Below are 16,413 nucleotides of genomic sequence, written 5' to 3'. Positions count from 1 at the left end.
ACATCTAGTCAGGTCTGTCTGTTGGTCAGTTTTACATGGGTTTTAATATTTTTCAGCTGGTGAGGCAGTCGTTCATTGCTGCCAAAATAGAACGTTGGGGATACCCATTGAGCCGGCAAGTGACGCCCCCTGGTGGTTAAATGTTAATTGTACAAATATATTTCTGCATTCTATCCAATGAAGTAAACAACGCAATAATCCTTTCACTTTGAGCGATGACACATATTTACAATAATAAAAATGTGAAAATAATTTAATTTTGAACAATAATCTACAATAATTTAATAACAACAATACTTTAAATAAAGTAACGACCCAATTCGGGTGCTGTGCACCTGTTGGTGGGTGGAGTCTGTGGCGTCATCGTGGAATGGGGGAGGGGAATCAGACGAGCAAAGGTGTGTTTACATTGACTCGAGAGAATTTAGGGAAACTAGAAAATATCTGGATATATTCGGGTCGCATGTTTTACGAAGATATGATGGCCAGCGTACATCGTCTGTATTTGTTTGAGTCGCAAATATAGGATTTTTCTGTGTTTTGGAAAAACAATTTCCGTGTAACCGAGAAACATGAAAGAAACACTGAAGCTCAATGTACTTGCGCTCGTGCTCTGCGTATTTCCAACAGGTAAGTCGGCATTCAAAGTGACTGTCAGGGTTTAAACTGGAATATTAGGAGTGTTTCATTTAGCGGCATACCACTTTTAAAGAATTTAAAACATTTCTGGTAATTCTATAAATTCAGTGGCGAGGTTAATAATCAGCAGGTGCAAACATGATAGGCAGATAATCCCGATCACGTGATTTACAAGCTTCATGCCAGTCAAAATGTTAATATTATGTTTTACTGAAACTTGATTTTGTTTGTATGCATAAGAATTTGTTAAATATAATTTTTCAGGGCTAGAACAGGAATAGAAATTAAATAGTCTTTAAAAATTATATTAGTGAATATCATTATTTTTGTTATGCTCAGCTCTAAAATATTTAATTTGCAGAATTTTTCTTTGTGACTATGAAATTGTCAATGTTGTGAAATTACTAAATAAATAAAATTACCGACTGGGAAAGTAATGAAAGCTTGTGGTCAGAAGGTGTGGAACCCAGATGCAAACGGTATGTTAACTGATCCTCGCCCTCTATTCTCAGAGCTTTTGTCTATCCAGGTTGCGGTTCCTCATACAGAGAGACACACAATGCTGTTTGCTTCTGTCACTCTGCGATGTGACTATTCCACTTCTGCAAACCCACAAGATGTCCTGGTCACATGGCGGTACAAGTCCTTCTGTTTGGATCCAGTGCTGGACTATTACTCAGCTGGTGAGTGGTGTAGGTGAACTGAATATAGAAGGCTTTTTAATTTTTTTATTTTTTTTTGTCTGAATAGTAGACGTGGTGATTTATGCGACCATGTACGTTTCTTTCTTTCTTCAGCATATCAAGCAGCTCTGGGTCTGAAACAAGACCCAGCCAATGACTGTCCAGACAGTCAGCGCACTGTCCGCGTAGTGATTCAGAAAAGAGGCCTCAATGAAGCTATTCTGGGGACAGAATATCGAGATCGCAAGATATACGTACAAAACAGTGAGTCTCGACATGCAGGAGCAATGACATAAATCAATGACATTTTTATATTAGTATAGCAGAACACTTAAAATGCATACAATTCTTATAAATATCAGTTGTCACTCTCTCTCAATAAAAACAACCAATAAAAAATGAAGTAAACGTAGTGTAGAGTAGGACAATTTTATAATTATCCTAAGAGGCTTCCTAAAACTTACTATTAAAAAGTATGATCAATCAGAACAGGTTTTTCAGCTTCAAGTTTTGATCACGACACGTTGATAATTTAGAAGCAATAGAAATTCATTTATCAAATATGATATAGCAGGCTTTATAGGTTTAAATTAATTACAGTGTAGACAGCTGTTATGTGACTACCACAGATGCTGGCATTTATAGAATCACAGTCATAGGAAACAATTTATTACGTGCTCAAATTGGTCTTAGAAATTTCATTAATCAGATCTTCTCATGTAGTTTTTATATATATATTGCTGATTCCTTACAATGTACAATTTATGCTTGCTTGATCAAGGTTTCACTAACAAGAGCCAGTAATTTAGCTTTTTGTATGTGTTTCACAGATGCTGACCTGGTTATCAATGAAGTCATGTGGTGGGACAACGGCATGTATTTCTGCTCCATCGATGCAGCGGGTGATGTTGTAGGAGACTCCGATAAAGAAATCAGACTCATTGTGTATCGTAAGTATCAACACACTGAAGACTTGTGTTCAAACCACAAAAACATTATAGATCCCGATGCTGGTCATACCCCCTCTTCCTCTCAGACTGGCTGACTGTGCTGCTCATCGTCCTCGGTGGACTGCTCCTCCTCATACTGATTTGTATCTGCTGCTGCCAGTGCTGTCCTCAGAACTGCTGCTGCTATGTCCGTTGTCCCTGCTGTCCTCGCACTTGCTGCTGCCCAGAAGAAGGTGCATTGATTCTTTTTCACTTTAATATCTTTGTCTGTGCATCTATCACACCAGATAATGTTACAATATTTTTATTTTTTTTTACAATATTCAAAGTGTTCTACTTCTGTTGGATATCAGTTCCTTGAAATAAATGTCTACTGATTACAAAATCACATTCGGCATAACAATTACTTAGTTTGTCAATAATAATAATAATAAAATGTTATATAATATATGTATATATGTAATATATTATATAACCTATTTTATTTTTTCTTTATTGCTTTTTTTCAATGAAAACTAAAGTAGACTGTCAATACAACAAAATATGCATTATATATTTTTATTTTGTATTATTAATATAAGTATTCTTTTACATTATAATAGGAATAAAAACAGAAATATTTATAATAATTTCGTATTATAATTTAGTAATATAAATTATCATTATAATATGTGGAATCGTGTTTTTTTTTTTTTTTTTTAGCATTTTAACAATAAAAACTAATCTGTGCATTATGACAATACAACACAGTGTGCTTTATAAATATTATTATTATTACTAAGTATTATTTCAAATAATAATAAAAAATATTTATAATAATTTGTTGTCTTCTAATACCAGGTAACTTTCTTCACAGTTCATCCTATAAAATGTAATTGTATTGAAAAATAAAACGTAGTGAAATATTTCTTCCATGTTCATTTGTCTATTTAGCGGTGATGCGCCACAAGATGATGCGTGACGCTCAAAAAGCCATGGTACCGTGGCTCCATGGCCACCCCATCTATGCCCCCATTGCCTCAAAGGCATCCTCTCAAGCAAACCCTTTACTATATTCAGGTCAGTATAACTTCCTCTAGTAATATGTTAATGTATGTAGTGCTGCTTCTAATCAGTAATGACTTGACACTCATAATTCGTCCTCCACAGGGTCTTTTTCTGAAACTTCATCCAAGCACAACCTTCCCATGGCCCCGATGGTCCTTCCTCCTCCTCAACCTGTCCTGCCATTCGTACCTCCCCATGGATACCATGCCAATGCCAGCATAAATGGAAGTGTACGTGGTAATAACCAGGTGTTAGATTTTCTGGAGAACCAAGTAAGAGGAATGGATATGGCTGCCCCAATGCTTCAGCCTCAACATCACTATACCGCAGTCCCTTTCCAAAGCTTTCCTCATCAATATGCGGCCCCACAACCACAATATGCAACTCCACCACCTCAACCCATACCCCAAGCTGTGCCTATATCAGCCAGGCCGCCCAGCATGCTCTCAGCCCTGGACGAGATGGGTGTCCAAGGTGTGGAGCGCAGGGTCATCCAGCTGCCTCCCATCATGGGCCGAGCGAAACAGAGCTCTCGGCGGACCAATGATGGTGGAAGACACCGGCTATCTAATCATTCCAGCAGTAGCTCTAACCGCAATGGTCATCATCGTGATGATTCCTGGAGGGAGCCGTCATCTTCACGGAGAGGGACGCAGATGCAGCGCAGCTACAGCGACGAGTCGGACTGGGACGACAGGCGTAGAGGCCGAGGTTCATCAGGACGCAGGGGAGTTTCGAGTTCGGATAGGTCTCGTCCACGTGTTCGCAGTAAAGGGGAGCTTCTGGAGGAGCTGGAGCGCGCGACGAACCGCAGAGACAGGAGCAATTCACCTTCTCCACGTAGAGCCTCCTGGAGTTCAGACGAGGAGGACAGTTATAGAAAGGGCAAGCGATCTCAAGGGAGATTGTCTGAGAAACCACCAGCTTATTCTACCATTGAAATTTTGCCTGGCCACAGCAGGAGGAGTGACCACTTTTCGGTAAGAATGTAGATTTATGATTTGTTCATCACTAAGAGTCTGTGATTTATACTGTGGTCCCAAAAAGGACATATTTAAAGGGAATCATTCACCCAAAAATGAAAATCCTGTCATCATTTACACACCCTCATGTTGTTCCAAACCTGTATGACTTTCTTTATTCTGCTAACACAGAAGAAAGTATTTAGAAAAAATGTCTCCGCTTGTTTGACTTATGAAGAAACATATTCTTCAGAATAACACTTTTGTCTTCCCTAAAAGAAAGTCATACAGGGTTGGAATGAAATGGTAAATAAATTACAATTTTATTTGTGTTTAAAACTATGCTTTGGGTTTGCTGAAATGAAGATTTGAACACAAATAAAACTGCATTTTTAGTATTTTTAAGTCCCTTTTGGTAAAAGTGTCTTCCAAATGAAGAAATGTAAATAATTATGGTTTGTCTCATAATAAATCTTTATTTTTTTAATTTAATTTTTTTTACAGGATAAGAGCTCTCGCAATGGCACGAGTGTTGTGATCTGAGTACCTGCCTTGTCCTTCATTTCTAACCTGATCTTTCATTACTCACCAGTCACCACCTATAAGTGAATGTCTTCTGGACTACTGTCATTTGGACTAATTGTATAGTTCAGCTCAATAATTAAGCAGTAACCACAAATGGCCTGCAATAGACCCCTGGAAGACAGTAAATGCACTGTACATAATTTTTTTTATGCTTTATTTTATGTTTTAATCTGCTTTTAGATGTTATTTTATCATTTAAAAAAAAAAAAAACAATTATGTGTGTATTTTTTCCACTGTTTTCACTGTACATTGTTTAATTATTAACCACAGCAAGGTTTTTGGTATTTGATCAGTACAATTTATAGATGAAGTTAATGTTGATGGCACTTCAGCTGAAGGTTGTACATAAAAGAGCCTCTTTATTTCATCTAGTTTCTCTGTTTATTTTTTAGTTCATCTTTGTTTTGAGTAGTTTTAATGTTGATTTAGTTGTTTTCTTTGTCTTTTCATTGTGTTGTTATCCAAATATAATCCTTGGGATGATTTATATTTGAGTATGTATGAGTACATATGTATTGTTATTAGTTGCATTGCAAAAGAGCAGTATCATTCTTTTACCTCGTAATCAAAAGCTATGTGAACAGTACCAGCAGTTTCCCAAACAAAGATCTTTGTTTTTCTCATGTACTGAGAATTTATGGAAACACTGGCTGCAATAAAGTAACTTTTTACAGTCTTTTATACAAGAGATCTTACATTTTCCAGCGTGTTTCATGATTTAATGTAGAAACGTGCACTCATATGTGACCCTGGACCACAAAACCAGTCTTAAGTCTCTGGGGTATATTTGTAGCAATAGCCAAAAATACATTGCATGGGTCAAAATTATTGATTTTCTTTTATGCCAAAAATCATTAGGATATTAAGTAAAGATCATGTTCCATGAAGATATTTAGTAATTTTCCTAGCGTAAATATATCAAAACTTAATTTTTGATATGTAGCATGCATTGCTAATAACTTTATTTGATCAACATTAAAGGCGATTTTTCTCAATATTTAGATTTTTTTGCACCCTCATATTCCAGATTTTCAAATAGTTGTACCTCAGCCAAATATTATCCTATCCTAACAAATCATACATCAATGGAAAGTTTATTTATTCAGCTTTCAGGTGATATATAAATCTCAATTTCGAAAAATGGACACTTGTGATTGCGGAAGCGCCAGACAGGCCTACAAAATTTTCTGTTTGTATGAAAACGCCGTCATTCGCATCGCCTCATTCTATTGGCCACTTCTGCCCAAAAGGGGGCGGGTCCAAGGCGAGAGAGTTGGGAAGCGAAAGTGTCAACGTCATACAAACCTGGATCGCTCCTATCAGTCGATTACAACATCATCTACAGATAACGCGAGTCAGTGGAGACGGGCAGCAGGTCAGCGTTTGGGTTAAACCTAGTGAAGCAGAAGCTGCCGGTGGACTGGCTGTTCTCAGGTAATTACTCGGCTTTGTTTGTAAACAAATGTCTCATTATAGAACAGTGCCAATGCTAAGCCTCTCCGTAATGTGCATTTGTTCTGAAACATATAACGTTACTATTGTTCAAATAAAGATGCGCAGCGAATACAGATCACAATACAATACTTTTTTGCGTTGTTTTTTTGTGTTATAAAGGCCTTGTTTACAATTGTAGAGGACGAACTAGCTGAACTTGCAAAAGCTAGTTATGACCAGCTCTTCATAATAAAACAACTATCCTGGTAACCAAAATGTATGTACCAGTTTTACTGCAGTGACTGTTATTACTGTAAAACCCTGCTTAAGTTGGTGCAGTAGCTGGACATGTTCAATAAACCAGCTTGACCATCTGTTTTGTTGCTGGTCTAAGGTGATCTACTGACTAGAAACCAGTCACCAAACCAGCATAAACTGGTATTTTGGTTATCAGTATAGTGAGCTTTCAAAAAGAATCTTCTCTGAACCTGAATTTTCTTATTTTGCAGGAATCATGAACTCTCTCTCGGGTAAGAGTGTGCTGGCGCTGTGCAGGGTTTTCACCAGCCCCCTGTCGCTCCCTCCAGCTATCGTAGGGGCAGTGAGGGTCTGTCACTCAGGCGTGAACTCCAAGGGCACGGTGTTCACCAAAAAACGAGGTTATGATATCACCAGGAACCCCCACTTGAACAAAGTAAGCATCTTTAGGGTTCGAACTCAGTGACTAAGCAGCTATTAGATTGTCAGCAGCCGGTGCTTTGATGTGGTTTTATAACATTTAGCAGGGCTTGCAAAATTTCGAAATCCCTTGTACTCTTCAGATTTTGGTAGCCCGAAAATTTATTTAACTAGCCCAAATAAAAAAAAGACCATAAATGTCAATCAAAAACATTTCCAATACACAAATATCAACGAAATGAACACCGTATGAGTGGGGTTGGACAATATCTGTGGTAACATTAAGCCATAAAATGACATGATTTACAATTCAGATACAGGTTTTCACAAAAATAAAAATCTTATAAAAAGGTATTTCAGCCTTTAAATCATTTTTATGAAAAGGAATGTCAAACATATGAATTATTATATTAATTTAAAACATAAATATCACTGTCTAAATTGTTTAGATTTTTAGAAGGCACCACACATGAAAAAATGCTATAGTGTTTTTGAACCATGCTATAGTAAAGTGTATTATACTGTATATATTATAGTATTTACAACACTTTAATGAATGCTACAGCATTAACTATAGTGAACATATAAACTGTATATTGTAGTATACTTTAGTTTTTACTACAGTAAACTGTAGTGTGTTGTAGTATACCCTATAATTGTAGAAAACTTAGTACAGTATATTACTATAGTTGTTATATTACCACAGCATCTATAGAATTACCACAACAAATTAATTCAAGTACTTTACTATAGTATGATTCAAAACCACTATAGCATTTATTTACTATATATTACTATAGTATTTTTTCATGTGGGACATTAACTTCTTTCACATTTACAACTCTATGTGTTTGCTGCGTAAAAACATGGGTCGATCTAAACATAAGATACACTTTTTGGAAATGCAAATTCATTCTCTGCCATGATGTGGCGCTTTAAGAGCAGCAGCTGAAATAAAGCTATAAAATAAAATAAAATAAAACTAAAAGCTAATTCTTCAAAGACTTTGTCCCCTACCAAGCATTAAGAGGAGATGCTCTGAATGTGCTTAGGCTTCTTTTAAAATCAATGCAGAGTTGCAGGATATGACTCAGGAGTTTTGCTAAACACTTTTTGCTGGGTCATGAAAATGTATCCATTTAAATGTTACTTCGCAATCTGTATCCTGTTTACAAAGACTTTCAGGCCAAGATGAGGAATGGGCATGATTGAGAAGTGTAGAACTTTAAAGCCATGATGGATGGAAACTGTTAGAAGTAAACAGTGAGGGGAGAATCCAACAGGGGAGGGTGTCCATGCTTACTTCCCATTGGTCAGAAATAAATAGATCCAACATGTGATGCATCTACCCTAGGCTGGAATGTTGCCCGGTGCAGACCCAGTTGCAGGGTGGTAATTTGTATTTAAACCAGACTGTAGGAAGAGTGCATATTTTTATTTTTCATTCGCAGCTGTCACGTGTTGTTAATGAAGTTATGGTGCTGTGTTAACAGGGCATGGCATTCACCCTAGAGGAGAGGTTACAGCTGGGTATCCATGGCCTGCTGCCTCCCTGTTTCCTCTCTCAGGATGTCCAAGTGCTTCGTGTCATGAAGAGCTACGAGACACGCAGTAACCCTCTCGACAAGTAACCACACTTCATCTGAAACGTTCTGTACATACTCTGTATGATCAAAGCCAATGAAAAGCACAGTGACAATAATTTTCTTGGTCCATTTCCTATTTATACTAAAAAAACATTCTGACTCTGCAGATACATATTGCTGATGACACTGCAGGACAGAAATGAGAAGCTTTTCTATCGTGTGTTAACCTCTGACATTGAAGAATTCATGCCTATCGTCTACACACCTACTGTGGGCCTGGCCTGCCAACAGTATGGCCTTGCTTTCCGAAGACCAAGGTGAGGTAGTATATACATACTCTGGACCTGGAACGACTTGTTTAGCCAAACCTATTCTGAATCAAATGCTTTATAAACACTCAGACCAGTCCAACCAGTTTTTCTTAGCTGCAAGGTGAACATACAGTATAGGGCCCATATGATTTTGACTGTTTTTTTTTTTTTCCCCTTGTAGAGGGTTATTTATCACTATCCATGACAAGGGGCATATTGCCACCATGCTGAACTCATGGCCGGAGGAGGACATTAAGGTTTGTTTAGAGGGATAAAATGTAATTCGGTGCCAGTTAGATGGTTGTTTCATTGTATGTGCATTAATAGGCCATAGTGGTGACGGATGGAGAACGAATCCTGGGATTAGGAGACCTGGGGGGCTATGGAATGGGGATCCCAGTGGGCAAACTAGCTCTGTATACAGCATGTGGAGGAGTGCCACCTCAGCAGTGCCTGCCTGTACTGCTGGATGTGGGCACTGATAATCAGGTAAAACGAGAATAGCATAGGCACACCATGTTTTGAGTCTGTAATTATTTTTATTTTTAAGTTTTTGAAAGAAGCCTCTAATGCTCTCCAAGGCTGCAGTTATTTGATCAAAAATACAGTGAAACAGTAATATTGTGAAATATTATTTTTTATATTATTATTGTAACAATGTAATTGTATTTTTATAACAATGTAAATGCCTTTACTGTCACTTTTGATCAGTTTTATGCATCTGGGCTAAAAAAAAGTATTGGCCCCAAACTATTGAATAACAATGTGTATACTGTACTCTGTTCATAGGTTGCATTGGGTTTAGAAACATAGATGTCCCTATTTGTAACCTTGTTGTACTTTTTTAACCCTTTTTATTTGTTGTTATTCAGACCCTCTTAGATGACCCCTTGTACATCGGCTTAAAGCACAAAAGAGTGAGAGGCAAAGAATACGATGACCTCATTGATGAGTTCATGCAAGCTGTCACCGACAAGTATGTTTGAAACTAAAAATTCTGAAATGAAAGATGATTTACTTACCCTTATGATTTAGTTATGGTTTACTTAACCTTATGATTTATTTACAACTTCTGTTGTTCATGTCGTACTTTTAAGCCAGATCTTTTTAGTAAATCAGTTGATCCTGTTAATAAATCTGTTCTGAATGATTTGGTTCACCAGCTCAACTGACTTAATGATTTGGTTCGGTGGTTCTCAAGTTAACAGTTAACTATAGGGGAAGATTATGTGTGTGAAATACTTACAGACTGTACAAACAAGTCTTCATTTGTTTCCATTTTCATCTTTTGTTTCAGGTATGGGATGAATTGTCTAATTCAGTTTGAGGATTTTGCCAACAGGAATGCCTTTCGTATTCTCAATAAATACCGCAATCGTTATTGCACCTTTAATGATGATATCCAGGGTAAGTATGCACACTCTAATATCATACCATAAAGATTTTCGTTCTTTATAATGGAAAATTATGGTATTAGAGCCATAAAATTATTTTCTAATCTCTTTCCCCACTTTTTCAGGCACAGCTTCTGTTGCTGTTGCTGGGGTTCTTGCTGCTCTTAAGATTACAAAGAATAAACTCTCTGACCACAAGTTCGTATTTCAGGGAGCAGGAGAGGTAATGTGAATTGAATTGAAAGATGCTACAAATTCTACTGAGAAATAGCAAATAAAAGATCCATTATGAAACACTCTTAAGATTACACCAATTAAGATGGGATTATCAGATGTGTAATTTGTTTGTCACATGACCAGGCTGCCTTGGGCATTGCTCACTTACTGATAATGGCCATGGCCAAGGAAGGTATATCTCATGCTGAGGCTGTCAAGAGGATTTGGATGGTGGATTCTAAAGGCCTAATTGTCAAGGTAACACTCAAACCCACAGTAGTTTGTCTTTTTTGGCAATTCTTTCCTACAGGGTACATTTGTCCTCCTACTCATCATCTGAATATACAAATGTATGTAGGCTTAATTAAAAATGTCAAAACATAAATTAAAGCAATAAACTGCATTTGAACAGCTCTAAAAATAACGTTATACCAAAACTGTTATTTTGTGTCATTTGGCCCATTAGGGCAGAAGCCATCTGAACCATGAGAAGGAAGAATTTGCCCATGAGCATCCACACATAAAGACACTAGAGGAAGTGGTGGAAACCATCAAGCCCACAGCAATCATTGGTAAGGAGGGATTGATCCCATTCTATATATAGTGTTATTTTAATATTATTTAAATAGGTACTATTATAGTACTTATTAATAGTTTGAATTAGCTTTTTATATTTTTTATTTTAATTTGAGTAATTTCAATATGTGCGTTTGTCATTTATATTAGTGTTTTTTAGTAAAGTGACAAAATCACAAGATTACTAAAACCTAAACTAAACTTACAAAAAACTTTGCTTTTTAATAATATTTCCATTTAGCTTTATTTTGATTTTCATTTTGGTAATTTTAGTACTTCAACATTTGCATATTTCGGGTTAGTTACCAAGGTATTTTAAGTATGAAGGTATTTAAGTATTAAGTATATTTTTCCATTATAATATTTATATTTTATTTAATTTTTATTTCAGCTTTTAGTTACTTAAAATGATTTTTAATAGTTTAGTTAACAATAACAACACTGTTCTTATATATACATTTTATTTAGGGGTCATATGATGCAATTTCAAGTTTTCCTTTCTCTTTGGAGTGTTACAAGCTGTTTGATAAGATAGATAAGATTCCTGAAGTTGCAAAGAATAAAGTCTCAAAACCAAAGAGATATTCTTTATAAAAGTTAAGACTTGTCCACGCCCCCTTAAACAGAATCATTCAAACACGCCCCCACATGTCTACGTCACGATGTGGGGAGATTTTCATAACACCGTCCAAACGTATATGCAATGAACGAGGGCGTGATTTTTATTCTGGCTGTAGTATTGTTGCTGCCACTGGCGCCATGCCATGGAGACGCTGTTTCGTTGTGAAAGCGAATCTACTTTGTTTGGGCTTCCAAAAGAGGACACAACTAGAAATCAGTGGTTAAGTTGTATTTACAAAGCTGTTTTTACGGAGGACTATTTCCTGAACCTGGCAGGAGAGTAACCTTGCTTGCTGGCTTGCACAAAGGCTGTTTCTATAAAGTGGGGCAATTCCAACTTTGCAAGGACAGTCTGACGCTTCTGACTCACAGCCTGTAAGTACGTTTCTGCTACTGACGAGTCAAACACGAGTTTTGAGCTATGTAGATTAGTGCTTGTCGTTTGTCGTTTCTCCATTCACAAATGCAGACATGGTAATGTTTAAAAAAGTAAAAAGACAGTATAAGTCATTATAATCAGTAATTATGTCCCCACTGGATGCAACAAATGCTTCGTTTGTAATGGGTTTTATTGTTTTAGTCTCATCGGCGTTAGGAAACACCATCACATTACGGTAAGGGGCGTAACATTTCTGTCTCACGCTTGAGGTATTCGGCCAATCACAACGAACTGGATAGCTGGCCAATCAGAGCAGGCCTCGCTTCTCAGAACGATGAGCTTTGTAAAAATCGACGAGTTTCAGAAAGGCGGGGCATAGAAGAGCAACAATAATGTACAGTATGTGGAAAATAATGTGTTTTTTAAACTTTAAACCACATAAACACATTGCACCAAATACACAAAATAATGTTCTTTTTAGCAACGTCATATGACCCCTTTAAATTTTTTACAGGATTGACAATGAGAACTGATTGCATATACTCCACCCCAGTCTCATGTGTTTTTATAGCTAGAATGGTTCTTTGTGCATCTTAATGTTTTTTTAATTCATCCTGTATGAATTGCACTGGCATATTGAAGCCACTAGTAGGCGTAATTGCAGAAAACATTCAGATTTGAACAAAAGTATTTTATATTTCTGTTCATTATGCTAAATGCAGCAAAATCTTACTATTTGAAAATTATATGAGATTATAAACACCATACTTCAATCCATCTACAGGTGTGGCTGCCATATGTGGTGCTTTCACTGAGAAGATCATCAAGAACATGGCCACTTACAACGAACGCCCAATTATTTTTGCCCTCAGCAATCCCACAAGCAAAGCTGAGTGCACAGCAGAGCAGTGTTACACACTTACTGAGGTAATACTCACTGAAATCTAATGGATAAAACTAGTGAAAGTGGTCTTTACTAAAACAATCATATAAAGCATCCTATAGAGCAAATTTTTCACATCAGTTTAAAGGGCATGTGTATGTATCACAGGGAAGGGGCATATTTGCCAGTGGAAGCCCCTTTAAAAAGGTCACTTTGGCAGATGGGCGCAGCTTCTACCCTGGCCAGGGAAACAATGCTTATGTGTTCCCCGGGGTAGCACTGGGAGTCATCGCCTGTGGTGTTCGCCACATCTCAGATGACATTTTTCTTACTACAGCAGAGGTAAACGAGCATGAAGAGTCAAGAGCCAACAATAATAAAAGTGAATGTGTGTTCCGTGCAAAACCTCTTGATTGCAAATTTATTTACAGTGCGAAAGCTAAAATTAAGGCTTTGATTTCACTCCAGGCGATTTCTGACATGGCTACTGAGGAACATCTGGCTGAGGGCAGACTGTATCCCCCTCTGAAGACCATCAGAGAAGTGTCCTTCAAAATTGCTGTTAAGGTCAGTAACCATTGTCATATGTAGAGGATGATTACTACAAGAACAGGTCTTATTAGCCAATTCTATATTTTGGCACCCATAAGAAATATGGAATGAGATCATGCTAAATTAAGAGATTTATTAATATAGCAAAGTAGGTTATAAGAACTGTCAGGTCAGATTTGATAGGGCTTTACAGTTACTTTTTCATGATTGCACTAAACATCATCAGTACAAAATCTAAATTTGTTAGCTCACAAAACAACATGATTGAAATTGTTTTATTAAATTCAGATATTAATTCTTAGCCAACTCTACAATTCAGCAACCATAAAATATGTAATGAGATCATGCTAAATTTAGAGTTCTATTAATTTAACAAACTACACTATACTTTTAAAAATTTTGGGGTCAGGAAGATTTTTATAATTAATACTTTTATTTAGCAAGGATGCATTAAATTGATCAAAAGTGACACTAAAGACATTTACAATATTACAAAATATTTACATTTCATAATTATCCAGAATCAAACGTTGTATATAAAAAAACAATACAATAAAACACCAGCATGCAACAAAGTATCTCATTTGAAATTCCTCTCAACAATAATCAGCTTCAAGAAAAACTACTAAGTGTCTACCAAAGATTTGATGTCATTAAGTTTGTAAACATGGCATACTGTAAATCATTGGTCTCAAACTTCCTGTAGGGCCACAGCTCTGCAGAGTTTAGCTCCAACCAGTTCCAAATCACACCTGCTTGGAAGTTTCTAGTAATCCTGAAGAGCTTGATTATCTGGATTAGGTGTGTTTGATTAGGGTTGGAGCTAAACTGTGCAGAGCTGTGGCTCTCCAGGAACTGAGTTTGAGACCAATGCTGTAAATTATATTCCATATGTGACCCTGGACGACAAAACCAGTCTTAAGTATCAATTTTTTCGAAATTGAGATTTTTACATCATATGAAAGCTGAATAAATACGCTTTCCATTGATGTATGGTTTGTCAGGATCGGACAATATTTGGCTGAGATACAACTATTTGAAAATCTGGACGAAGGTGCAAAAAAATCAAAACATTGAGAAAATTACCTTTAAAGTTGTCCAAATTAAGTTCTTAACAATGCATATTACTAATCAAAAATTAAGTTTTGATCTTTACTATATACTAATGATTTTTGGCATAAAAGAAAAATGTATCATTTTGACCCATACAATTTATTTTTGGCTATTGCTACAAATATACCCCGGCGACTTAAGACTTAAGTTTTGTGGTCCAGGATCACATATAATACCAATAAAAGTTATCACAAATGGATGAATTTTGACTTTGCATAAGAGTTTAATAGCAAACAGTAGCAAATCTGTCACACTGTACTCTATTCATTCAATATATTTCACTCTTTCTTCCCAAACCCCTCTTTTTCTTCAGATTGTGGACCATGCCTACAAACAAGGCATTGCCTCCTGGTACCCTGAACCCAAAGATAAAGAGGCCTTTGTTTTATCCCAAGTTTATAACTCTGACTATGACTCCTTCACTCTGGATTCATATACCTGGCCCAAGGATACCATGGAAGTTCAGAACGTGTAGATTATTCATCTACAGCCCACTAATAAGGATAAACTCATATCAGTCACATGCCTTTTTTCTCAGTTCATAATCATCTGACAATATACACTCCAGCTCCAGTCCACCCAATCCTTCAACAGAAGCTGCTATAAAGTTATAAAAGACTAATTTCTTTTATATCTAACTAGTGATCTACTCCAAATATTTAGCGTTCCTGGAAGTGCAAGTATCAATGTAGGGAGAAACTATTTTTGTACAGCGACTCCCACTTGGAAATAACAGACTGCCTGGGTTGAATGTTTGTATGAAAAGGGATTTTCATTAGATGGGTAGGTAAAGTAGTTATCCAGTTGACTGCAGACTCCCTTTGCCATTAATTTGAAACATTTTTTACAAGTTGTCTATGCCAAAGTTGATCTAATTTTAAATGTATTATTGTCATGTATCAATGAATACTGGAAATTGTTAGCTTGAGTATATCAGTTTATTTAAGTGTTCATCTGAAAAGCAAGCTATAAATGTGTTCATTGTAGCATGTGGAATTGTTTTCAACATTTCTCCTCATTTAGAAATAGGCTTTGCTTAACGCACAACTATGGAATTATATTTTCAGATATTCAAGGAGATTTTGAAGGGACAGTGACTTTTAAATAAACACTTTATAAACTCACCCATTTCTTTTTTTATTTAATGAGAGTGAGCTGTTATCTTGGCCTATAGTTTTTGAATATGGAGCGTCTACAGTGGTTTGCACTTCAGGATTGAGTTTTTGTTTACTATTCAAAAAGCGACCACAAGTTTTCAATGAGAAAACCGATTTAGAATAAAAAAACTATATCTAGTATTCTAAAAAATAAATTGTAAAAACACAGAAATAGTTGTTGTTTTGCTGGGTGAATATAAATGCGTAACAAAAAGCTTAAACTTTAATACTTATTATATATTAGAAACTCCAGATTAATTTAGGGTATAATGTTAAATAGTAATAGTGAAAAGGCTTTACACAAGTGCTCAGTCAGTAGAAAGGCACAGTTCCTCCTGCAGGTGACGGTGTTGCTGAAGGCAGGTATTTTGTTCTTGTGGAATAAGACAAGTTTTCTGAAAAGGAAAAACATGTCCTAGTTCAGGGGCCAAAATATCATTAAAATGCCACATAATATCTATAAAGTAAAAAAAAAATTAATAAAAGGGGGGCTTTTTTGTGTTGTATGTTTTGGGTTCCATTTACTATTGTTATAATAGTAATTATGATGTTTGATGGTCAAACTGACCCTAACTGGTTTTAATACAATTCAGCAAAAATCACACTGTTAACCAATGTTGCTCAGATATCTTGCAGTGTATTTTTA

The 16,413-nt window shown here is 36.3% G+C and overlaps 2 protein-coding genes and 1 long non-coding RNA gene across 4 annotated transcripts in view; 2 read left to right on the top strand and 1 right to left on the bottom strand.

The window, feature by feature from the left end:
- Positions 1-365: 365 nt before the first annotated feature.
- Positions 366-5,561, top strand: LOC306876581 (immunoglobulin-like domain-containing receptor 1). Of its 2 annotated transcripts, none has more exons than XM_079427874.1 (8): positions 366-630; positions 1,152-1,322; positions 1,437-1,586; positions 2,153-2,272; positions 2,359-2,505; positions 3,206-3,331; positions 3,422-4,299; positions 4,786-5,561. In XM_079427874.1, exons 1-8 carry the CDS (start codon positions 573-575, stop codon positions 4,822-4,824), a joined length of 1,689 nt encoding a protein of 562 aa, XP_079284000.1. In that variant the 5' UTR covers positions 366-572; the 3' UTR covers positions 4,825-5,561. The 2 variants fall into 2 exon arrangements, with proteins under 2 accessions (XP_079284000.1, XP_079284001.1); XM_079427875.1 differs by having other exon boundaries at positions 368-630; positions 1,169-1,322.
- Positions 5,562-6,128: 567 nt separating this feature from the next.
- On the top strand, positions 6,129-15,733 carry LOC306876577 (NADP-dependent malic enzyme-like). The gene is made up of 15 exons (XM_079427870.1): positions 6,129-6,301; positions 6,811-6,995; positions 8,473-8,606; positions 8,733-8,882; positions 9,058-9,133; positions 9,204-9,365; positions 9,749-9,852; positions 10,174-10,283; positions 10,396-10,493; positions 10,631-10,744; positions 10,953-11,058; positions 12,847-12,989; positions 13,114-13,287; positions 13,414-13,512; positions 14,924-15,733. The coding sequence occupies exons 2-15, from the start codon at positions 6,816-6,818 to the stop codon at positions 15,083-15,085; spliced, it is 1,812 nt and encodes a 603-aa protein (XP_079283996.1). The 5' UTR covers positions 6,129-6,301; positions 6,811-6,815; the 3' UTR covers positions 15,086-15,733.
- LOC306876580 overlaps positions 13,917-16,413 on the bottom strand; it is a 3,349-nt gene continuing 852 nt past the window's right edge. Inside the window, exon 3 of the long non-coding RNA XR_013784840.1 lies at positions 13,917-16,162. This is a non-coding gene — a long non-coding RNA (uncharacterized lncRNA). The remainder of the gene's footprint in view (positions 16,163-16,413) is intronic.

Source organism: Barbus barbus, assembly GCF_936440315.1.
Source record: "Barbus barbus genome assembly, chromosome: 11".
In the NCBI taxonomy this organism is placed as follows: domain Eukaryota; kingdom Metazoa; phylum Chordata; class Actinopteri; order Cypriniformes; family Cyprinidae; genus Barbus; species Barbus barbus.
The sequence above is the reverse complement of the archived record's forward strand: the minus strand, read 5'-3'. Positions and strand labels throughout refer to the sequence as shown.

Bases quoted from the DNA above. Each gene is read 5' to 3' on its own strand.
- LOC306876581 (XM_079427874.1), top strand. From the start codon at position 573: ATGAAAGAAACACTGAAGCTCAATGTACTTGCGCTCGTGCTCTGCGTA. The intron at 631-1,151 runs GTAAGTCGGCAT...CTCTATTCTCAG, and splicing joins GCTCTGCGTATTTCCAACAG to AGCTTTTGTCTATCCAGGTT. The intron at 4,300-4,785 runs GTAAGAATGTAG...TTTTTTTTACAG, and splicing joins GGAGGAGTGACCACTTTTCG to GATAAGAGCTCTCGCAATGG.
- LOC306876577 (XM_079427870.1), top strand. From the start codon at position 6,816: ATGAACTCTCTCTCGGGTAAGAGTGTGCTGGCGCTGTGCAGGGTTTTC. The intron at 8,607-8,732 runs GTAACCACACTT...CTGACTCTGCAG, and splicing joins CGCAGTAACCCTCTCGACAA to ATACATATTGCTGATGACAC. The intron at 10,745-10,952 runs GTAACACTCAAA...TTGGCCCATTAG, and splicing joins CTAAAGGCCTAATTGTCAAG to GGCAGAAGCCATCTGAACCA.